The sequence below is a fragment of the Dendropsophus ebraccatus genome, chromosome 13 (genome assembly GCF_027789765.1).
Source record: "Dendropsophus ebraccatus isolate aDenEbr1 chromosome 13, aDenEbr1.pat, whole genome shotgun sequence".
Lineage (NCBI taxonomy): Eukaryota > Metazoa > Chordata > Amphibia > Anura > Hylidae > Dendropsophus > Dendropsophus ebraccatus.
In genome coordinates this window covers 4,494,828-4,505,297 of record NC_091466.1, presented here as the reverse complement: position 1 = coordinate 4,505,297, position 10,470 = coordinate 4,494,828, and the positions used below count along the sequence as shown (strand labels likewise).

The 10,470-nt window shown below is 54.1% G+C and overlaps 1 protein-coding gene across 1 annotated transcript; it reads right to left on the bottom strand.

Annotated features, from left to right (window-relative positions):
* Nucleotides 1-2,292: 2,292 nt before the first annotated feature.
* RAB13 (RAB13, member RAS oncogene family) lies at nt 2,293-10,185 on the bottom strand. The gene is made up of 8 exons (XM_069951407.1): nt 9,980-10,185; nt 6,757-6,817; nt 6,483-6,543; nt 6,215-6,292; nt 5,228-5,317; nt 3,529-3,594; nt 3,403-3,453; nt 2,293-3,325 (listed from the first exon to the last, which is right to left on the bottom strand). The coding sequence occupies exons 1-8, from the start codon at nt 10,101-10,103 to the stop codon at nt 3,251-3,253; spliced, it is 606 nt and encodes a 201-aa protein (XP_069807508.1). The 5' UTR covers nt 10,104-10,185; the 3' UTR covers nt 2,293-3,250.
* Nucleotides 10,186-10,470: the final 285 nt, after the last annotated feature.

Sequence of the window (10,470 nt, the reverse complement as noted above, 5' to 3'; positions counted from 1 at the left end):
AGCTTCATCTCTTGTATATGGGGCAGAGTGTGAGCGGATGTGCAGGCGCCCTCTGTCCTCTGCTGCCATCTGGTGGTGATTGGGGATTTTGCAGGACACAGCAGGTATGATGTCATTATTCTCTCTTCACTGTCCGTTGGGGGCGCTGGGTGTCATAGGGTCTTCAAACTGCAACAATACTACATTTCCCATCATGCCTGCACAACCAAATCCAAAGCTTTAGCTGTCCGGGTATGATGGGAATTGTGGCTTTGCTGGAGGGCCGGAGTTTGGAGACCCACGGTGCACAGCTCTGCCCCCATGCTCCAATCTAGTTCTGGATCCCCCTATACTAAGCTGTTATTATGTATATTGTACAGTTATAAAGGGATGCCCCCCACATCTACCCCAGCACCTGCACTTCCAGCCTAACCTGCTTTTACGTCCTAAATACAAGACTTTCACCTCTAGGTTCCAAATCAGGACCGGGAGGGACTATTATCACCCAATCTGGGGTCCTTTATACAGGACCGAGACCTCCGGCTCTGAGGCCATCTCTACAGGACAGAGACCCCCGGCTCTGAGGCCATTCCTACAGGACCGAGACCCCCCGCTCTGAGGCCATTCCTACAGGACCGAGACCCCCGGCTCTGAGGCCATCTCTACAGGACAGAGACCCCCCGCTCTGAGGCCATTCCTACAGGACAGAGACCCCCCGCTCTGAGGCCATTCCTACAGGACAGAGACCCTCGGCTCTGAGGCCCTACCTACAGGACAGAGACCCTCGGCTCTGAGGCCCTACCTACAGGACAGAGACCCTCGGCTCTGAGGCCCTACCTACAGGACAGAGACCTCCGGCTCTGAGGCCATCCCTACAGGACAGAGACCCCCGGCTCTGAGGCCATCTCTACAGGACAGAGACCTCCGGCTCTGAGGCCATCCCTACAGGACAGAGACCCTCGGCTCTGAGGCCATCTCTACAGGACAGAGACCCCCGGCTCTGAGGCCCTACCTACAGGACAGAGACCCCCGGCTCTGAGGCCATTCCTACAGGACCGAGACCCCCGGCTCTGAGGCCATCTCTACAGGACAGAGACCCTCGGCTCTGAGGCCCTACCTACAGGACAGAGACCCCCCGCTCTGAGGCCCTACCTACAGGACAGAGACCCCCGGCTCTGAGGCCCTACCTACAGGACCGAGACCCCCGGCTCTGAGGCCATTCCTACAGGACAGAGACCCCCGGCTCTGAGGCCATTCCTACAGGACCGAGACCCCCGGCTCTGAGGCCATCTCTACAGGACAGAGACCCTCGGCTCTGAGGCCCTACCTACAGGACAGAGACCCCCCGCTCTGAGGCCATTCCTACAGGACCAAGACTCCCCGCTCTGAGGCCATCTCTACAGGACAGAGACCCCCGGCTCTGAGGCCCTACCTACAGGACAGAGACCCCCGGCTCTGAGGCCATTCCTACAGGACAGAGACCCCCGGCTCTGAGGCCATCCCTACAGGACAGAGACCCCCGGCTCTGAGGCCATCCCTACAGGACAGAGACCCCCCGCTCTGAGGCCATTCCTACAGGACAGAGACCCCCGGCTCTGAGGCCATCTCTACAGGACAGAGACCCCCGGATCTGAGGCCATTCCTACAGGACAGAGACCCCCGGCTCTGAGGCCATCCCTACAGGACAGAGACCCCCCGCTCTGAGGCCATTCCTACAGGACAGAGACCCCCGGCTCTGAGGCCATCTCTACAGGACAGAGACCCCCGGATCTGAGGCCATTCCTACAGGTCAGAGACCCCCGGCTCTGAGGCCCTACCTACAGGTCAGAGACCCCCCGCTCTGAGGCTATTCCTACAGGACAGAGACCCTCGGCTCTGAGGCCCTACCTACAGGACAGAGACCTCCGGCTCTGAGGCCATCCCTACAGGACAGAGACCCCCGGCTCTGAGGCCATCTCTACAGGACAGAGACCCCCGGCTCTGAGGCCCTACCTACAGGACCGAGACCCCCCGCTCTGAGGCTATTCCTACAGGACAGAGACCCCCGGCTCTGAGGCCATCCCTACAGGACAGAGACCCCCGGCTCTGAGGCCCTACCTACAGGACAGAGACCCCCGGCTCTGAGGCCATTCCTACTTGACAGAGACCCCCGGATCTGAGGCCCTACCTACAGGACAGAGACCCCCGGCTCTGAGGCCATGCAGCCATGTTTTTTCTAATCCTAGATAAGCTGGGTGAAAATGACAGGAAGTGTGCGGTGCGTGTGATAAATCCCTCCCCATAGCACATCCAGGATGCACAGACGAAACCTGATTAAAAATGTTAGAAAACGGTATTTATTATACAAAGCTGCGTGAGGACGCTACAGGCCACCAGGGGGCGTACAGTACACCGCCAGCAGCGTCACACATCCTCCTCCCGTATAGGGTCAGACCGCGGCCCCAGTGCCCATAACAGCCAATCAGGGTCCACATTTTAGAAGCTGGACTGTGATTGGTTGTTGTGCTGGGAATCCTGAGAGATGTAGTGCTCACGCCACAGCAATGACTACATCTCCCACAATGCCGTGCAGCAGTGCACATTGACCCCACAGAAGGAATGGGAGGAGCAGCAGAAGAAAATGGAATCCCTTGTAAATCCTCAGAGACCTCCAGCTAACCCTTAGGGCAGACTACAACTCCCAGCATGTCCTTAGCACTATACACATACACTTAACACGTTCTGAATCCTTCATCCCATCCCCCCACCTTATAGTAATGTTACTAAATCTCCATCATCAGCTCCTACACTCTGGGACCCCCCACCCCTAATACTGCAGCGGCAGGCTGGGGGGGGGGGACGAGATTGCAGGAGGGTTGTCACCTACAGACGACTCGCTATATACAGACTGATATTACCTGCAGGGGGCGCCCCATCCCCCCAGTATACACTCACTCCCTATTCCTATAGTATAAGGCCTCTAAGGAATGTCCATGGGGAGGGGGGAGCAGTAGATGAGGGACCCCCGGACCATGAGGAGGGGGGGGGGGGGGGGGGGGGGAGTCAGTAGATGAGGGACCCTCGGTCCATGGGGAGGAGGGGTCAGTAGACGAGGGACCCCCGGTCCATGGGGAGGAGGGGTCAGTAGATGAGGGACCCCCGGTCCATGGGGAGGGAGGATGGACGCGGTGGGCCGCTCTGTGCTAATCCTGTAACAGTTCAATGTCTGGATGAGCTGTGTCCATTCCCAGTATGACAGGACGGGGGCGCTCCATCTCCCTCCAGTCGATCCTTATATCACAGAACACTTGTTGCCGCCCTTCTTGGAAGAACTTCTTAAATCCACTGGATCCTTCATCCCGTGAGCCTGCAAGAAACAGAGTCAGGGGCCATGTCTGTGGGGTCTCTGGGGGGTATGTGGGACGTATATGGGGGCACACTCACCGCCCTCCGGGACATCTGCATCAGGATATCTGTGGCCAGTGCATTAAAAGCCTGCGGGGAAAGAGGGGACATTAGTAGAAGAGAAGACCAGGCACCGAGATCTACCCAACTACCGCCATCACTCACCTCATCCACGTTCTGACTGGACTTAGCGCTGGTCTCAAAGAATCGGATACCATGTTCCTTAGCAAGCTAATGGCGGAAAGAAGAGGAGGAAAGTCACTGTAGGACACAGGTAGACCCCTACTACCGCCCCCCCCCCCCCCCAGGTACTCAGGACACAGGTAGACCTCCACTACTGCCCCCCCCCCAGGTACTCAGGACACAGGTAGACCTCCACTACTGCCCCCCCAGGTACTCAGGACACAGGTAGACCTCCACTACTGCCCCCCCCCCCAGGTACTCAGGACACAGGTAGACCTCCACTACTGCCCCCCCAGGTACTCAGGACACAGGTAGACCCCTACTCTCCACCCCCCCCCCAGGTACTCAGGACACAGGTAGACCTCTACTCTCCACCCCACCCCCCCAGGTACTCAGGACACAGGTAGACCTCCACTACTGCCCCCCCCCAGGTACTCAGGTAGACGTCCACTACTGCTCCCCCCCAGGTACTCAGGACACAGGTAGACCTCTACTCTCCACCCCACCCCCCCAGGTACTCAGGACACAGGTAGACCTCCACTACTGCCCCCCCCCCAGGTACTCAGGACACAGGTAGACCTCCACTACCGCCCCCCCCCAGGTACTCAGGACACAGGTAGACCCCTACTCTCCCCCCCCCCCAGGTACTCAGGACACAGGTAGACCTCCACTACTGCCCCCCCCAGGTACTCAGGACACAGGTAGACCCCTACTCTCCCCCCCCCCCCAGGTACTCAGGACACAGGTAGACCTCCACTACTGCCCCCCCCAGGTACTCAGGACACAGGTAGACCTCCACTACTGCCCCCCCCCAGGTACTCAGGTAGATCTCTACTACTGCCCCCCCCAGATACTCAGTACACAGGTAGATCTCTACTACTGCCCCCCCCAGATACTCAGTACACAGGTAGACCTCTACTACTACCCCCCCCCCCCCCCAGGTACTCAGGACACAGGTAGACCTCTACTACTGCCCCCCCCCCAGGTACTCAGGACACAGGTAGACCTCTACTACTGCCCCCCCCAGGTACTCAGGACACAGGTAGACCTCTACTACTGCCCCCCCCAGGTACTCAGGACACAGGTAGACCTCTACTACTGCCCCCCCCCAGGTACTCAGGACACAGGTAGACCTCTACTACCGCCCCGCCCCCCCCAGGTACTCAGGACACAGGTAGGCCCCATACTACCGCCCCCCCCCCCAGGTACTCAGGACACAGGTAGGCCCCATACTACCGCCCCCCCCCCCCCCCAGGTACTCAGGACGCAGGTAGGCCCCATACTACCGCACCCCCCCCCCCCCCCCCCAGGTATTCAGGACACAGCTAGACCTCTACTACCCCCCCCCCCCCCCCCCCCCCCCCCCCCAGGTACTCAGGGGTATGCGGGACACATGTAGACCTTCACCCCCTGGGTACACAGGACAAATGCATAGACCACCATTCCCCCACCCCCAAGGTACGCTGGACTCGCCTAGACCTTTACCACCATCCTTCTTACCCACGTGTATACCCCCTCCCCAACATCCCCCTCCCCGGTACACATAATACGCATATACCTCCATCACCCCTGGGTACACAGGACATGCGTAGACCTCTACCCAACCCCTATGCCCCTGCCCTCCGGGCACCGGGACACATGTAGACCTCTATTCCCCCAGGGTACACGGACACACAGTCACCTTCTCCCCTCGCTCCTTTGGGACCTTCCGTCTGTTCTCCATGTCACATTTGTTTCCCAGGAGCATCCGCTCTACACCCGGTGCAGCATTCTGCAGGGAGAAACAACTACTAATAGAAGAGTAAAACAGCCCAACAAGGACACTCCCCAATTACTGATGGAACAGTCCTAACTGGTCACTCCCCAACTACTGATGGAACATTCCTATGTGGTCACTAATCAACTACTGATGGAACAGACCAACCCGTTCACTACCCAATCCCCAACTACTGATGGAACAGTCCTATCTGGTCGCTCCCCAACTACTGATGGAACAGTCCTATCTGGTCGCTCCCCAACTACTGATGGAACAGTCCTATCTGGTCGCTCCCCAACTACTGATGGAACAGTCCTATCTGGTCGCTCCCCAACTACTGATGGAACAGTCCTATCTGGTCGCTCCCCAACTACTGATGGAACAGACCAACCCGTTCACTACCCAATCCCCAACTACTGATGGAACAGTCCTATCTGGTCGCTCCCCAACTACTGATGGAACAGTCCTATCTGGTCGCTCCCCAACTACTGATGGAACAGTCCTATCTGGTCGCTCCCCAACTACTGATGGAACAGTCCAACCGCATGAGAGTGCAACAAGTGATAGAACAGTCCTATCTGGTCACTCCCCAACGACTCAGGGAACAGTCCTACCTGTTCACTATATAATTACTCATGGAATAGTCCAACCCGGTCACTGCCTAATCACTGATGGAACAGTCCTATCTGGTCACTTCCTAACTACTGATGGAACAGTCCAGCCTGGTGACTCCCCAACAAGAGATGAAACAGTTCAAGCTGATGATAGTTCTACAAGTGATGGAATAGTCCAACGAGGACACTCCCCGACTATTATAAAGGCCCCCCACCTCCACACCATGCCCCGTCCCTTTGGCACCCTCTGCACCTCGTCCCCCCCACACTCACACACACACCGCCATTGCTCACCCACCTCTTTAATGCTCTTCATCCAGTTTTGAATATTTTCGAAGGATCGCTCATCAGTGATATCATAGACCAGGATGATCCCCTGAAACAAAGCAACAGGTGAGATCATCCCTCACGTTGTAACGTATGGGACGTGCTGCATAGAGGCCCCACCCTGATATGCCACCGCCCACCCATTCTCTATCATGGTGGTCTGACCTTTACCATCCGTCCTGTCCTCCCCCTACACAAGCTATGAGGAGTCCCGTCACAGCACTCAGTGGGGTACTCACCATTGCCCCCCGATAGTAGGCCGTTGTGATGGTCTTGAATCTCTCTTGTCCGGCCGTGTCCCTGACAAGAAAACAAACGTAATTTATTGGTAGCCATGACTGTCAATGGCGGCCCCTCCTGAGGGACAATCTGGGGTCATAGGCACCCAGATGCTTCTGCTCAGCAATGGCGGCCATCTTGTTAGGCAATTGTATATAGAGGTCTGTGTATCTCAGTGGCAGCCCACCCTTAGGCCATGCTGCTGCAGAACATCTTTGCCTCTGGATAACTCACCAGACCTGAAGTTTGATTTTCTTTCCTTGGATCTCGGTCGTCCGGATTTTAAAGTCAATTCCTGCGAAGAACAAGAGAAAACGCTTCTAAGATTGACCAATAAATCCCTCAGAATCGGGAGGCTGGGAAAGCTGGGTGACGCTCATCAAGGAGAAGATGATGGCGGCTGTTTTGTTGGCCAACTTTTACAAAGCCCTGATCTACAGCGAGCAGGACTGGGACTCCATCCCCATCATTGTGTGGATATCTGCGGGGTCTCCCCTCCCCCCCACATAATGGACAAATAGAAGGCGGCAGGAAGGAAGATGAGGAATCCTGAGTGACAGCGGATCAGAGGCAAGCGCCTTCCTGCTTTTGTTACTGGGATGAAATCATAAAACAGCCATAAAATCGAGGAAGTATCCGGAGCAGACGCTGCCGAACTGATCTGTCTATTATACAGGTCGTCTATAACCGATCAGATCAGTCTATTATACAGGTCGTCTATAACCGATCAGATCAGTCTATTATACAGGTCGTCTATAACCGATCAGATCAGTCTATTATACAGGTCGTCTATAACCGATCAGATCAGTCTATTATACAGGTCGTCTATAACCGATCAGATCAGTCTATTATACAGGTCGTCTATAACCGATCAGATCAGTCTATTATACAGGTCGTCTATAACCGATCAGATCAGTCTATTATATAGGTCGGGTATTATACGCTGCTAAACCAATTAGTCTATTATACACCACTGCACCGATCAGGTCTGTCTATTACCCGCCGCCGCACCGACGGCATCAGTCTATTATCCGCCGCACCGACTGGATCAGTCTATTATCCGCCGCACCGACCAGATCAGTCTATTATCCGCCGCCGCACCAACCGGATCAGTCTATTATCCGCCGCACCTACCGGATCAGTCTATTATCCACCGAACCGACCGGATCAGTCTATTACCACTGCCGCACCGATCGGGTCAGTCTATTATCTGCCGCACCGATTGGATCAGTCTATTATCCGCCGCACCGATCGGATCAGTCTATTATCCGCCGCACCGATCGGGTCAGTCTATTATCCGCCGCACCGATCGGATCAGTCTATTATCCGCCGCACCGATCGGATCAGTCTATTATCCGCCGCACCGATCGGATCAGTCTATTATCCGCCGCACCGACCGGATCAGTCTATTACCCCTGCTGCACCGATCGGGTCAGTCTATTATCTGCCGCACCGATCGGGTCAGTTTATTATCTGCCGCACCGATTGGGTCAGTCTATTATCCGTCGCACCGATCGGATCAGTCTATTACCACCGCCGCACCAATCGGATAAGTCTATTACCACTGCCGCACCGATCGGGTCAGTCTATTATCTGCCGCACCGATCGGATCAGTCTATTATCCGCCGCACCGACCGGATCAGTCTATTATCCGCAGCACCGATCGGATCAGTCTATTATCCGCAGCACCGATCGGGTCAGTCTATTATCCGCCGCACCGATCGGATCAGTCTATTATCCGCAGCACCGATCGGATCAGTCTATTATCCGCAGCACCGATCGGGTCAGTCTATTATCCGCCGCACCGATCGGATCAGTCTATTATCCGCAGCACCGATCGGATCAGTCTATTATTCGCCGCACCGATCGGGTCAGTCTATTATCCGCCGCACCGATCGGGTCAGTCTATTATCCGCCGCACTGATCGGATCAGTCTATTATCCGTCGCACCGATCAAATCAGTCTATTATCCGCCGCACCGATCACAGAATTAAAGATAAGATATATACAATACAACACAGAAACACAAAATTACAAGGAAACGAGACACAAAGGGAAAACAAACAATACAACATACTGATAAAACAATATACAAAGAAACAAACCCACAATACAACAGACAACACCAGACGTACGGGACAAACAAGAGGCAAAGACAAATATACAAGAGCGCAAAGGACACAAAGCAACATAAACTGAACCCAACATAATACATCAGATACTGGACAACAACTACACAACACAGAAAGACAAGAATCTGCTACAAGGCAAAACAAAAAGACACAAGGCAACACAAACAGGACACACTGGATACAACAACACACACAGGATACAACAACACACACAGGACACACAGGATACAACAACACACACAGGACACACAGGATACTACAACACACACAGGACACACAGGATACAACAACACACAGGATACAACAACACACACAGGATACAACAACACACACAAGACACACAGGATACAACAACACACAGGATACAACAACACACACAGGATACAACAACACACACAGGATACAACAACACACACAGGATACAACAACACACACAGGACACACAGGATACAACAACACACACAGGACACACAGGATACAACAACACACACAGGATACAACAACACACAGGACACACAGGATACAACAACACACACAGGACACACAGGATACAACAACACACACAGGACACAATAACACACACAGGACACAACAACACACACAGGACACACAGGATACAACAACACACACAGGATACAACAACACACACAGGACACAACAACACACAGGATACAACAACACACACAGGACACACAGGATACAACAACACACACAGGACACACAGGATACAACAACACACACAGGATACAACAACACACACAGGACACAACAACACACACAGGACACACAGGATACAACAACACACACAGGACACAACAACACACACAGGACACACAGAATACAACAACACACACTGGATACAACAACACACACAGGATACAAAGGATACAACAACACACACAGGATACAACAACACACACAGGACACACAGGATACAACAACACACACAGGACACACAGGATACAACAACACACACAGGACACAGGATACAACAACACACACAGGACACACAGGATACAACAACACACACAGGACACACAGGATACAACAACACACACTGGATACAACAACACACACAGGATACAACAACACACACAGGACACACAGGATACAACAACACACACAGGATACAACAACACAGTACTGTAAAGATAATATCTGAGATGGACAGGACACAAGGTAATGTAAAGATACAAGACAACCTATCTGAGATACAAGAGGACAAGGCAGCCAGTAATAGAGTCAGGCCCTGGAGCAGTGAGGGGGGTTGTCTGGGCCGCAGAGCTGACACTCAGCAGGTATATTGGGGGAGGGGTCTCGCTCACCTATGGTGGAGATGTAGGTGCTGTTGAAGCTGTCCTCAGAGAAGCGGACGATCAGACAGGTCTTCCCCACCCCGCTGTCCCCGATCAGCAGCAGCTTGAAGAGATGGTCATAGGATTTCGCCATATTAACCAGGAGAGGAGGAAGAACAGAAAACTCAGCAAAAGTAAAAAAGCAAGAGGAGGAGGAGGATGAAGAGGAGGAGGAGGCGGGGGAGGGGAGCAGCCGGGAAACACAACTCAGGATTGGAGGAGAAACAGGAAAACCTGCAGGAATGGGGGAAAGAATGGGAAGAGGCGTCCCCCCCCCCCACCGGGATACAGGAACAGCCCATACATGTACTGATGGGGGACAGAAATCAGTGTGACACAGGGGAGATGAGGGGACAGTAATCAGTGTGACGGGGATGAGGGGACAGTAATCAGTGTGACACAGGGGAGATGAGGGGACAGTAATCAGTGTGACAGGGGAGATGAGGGGACAGTAATCAGTG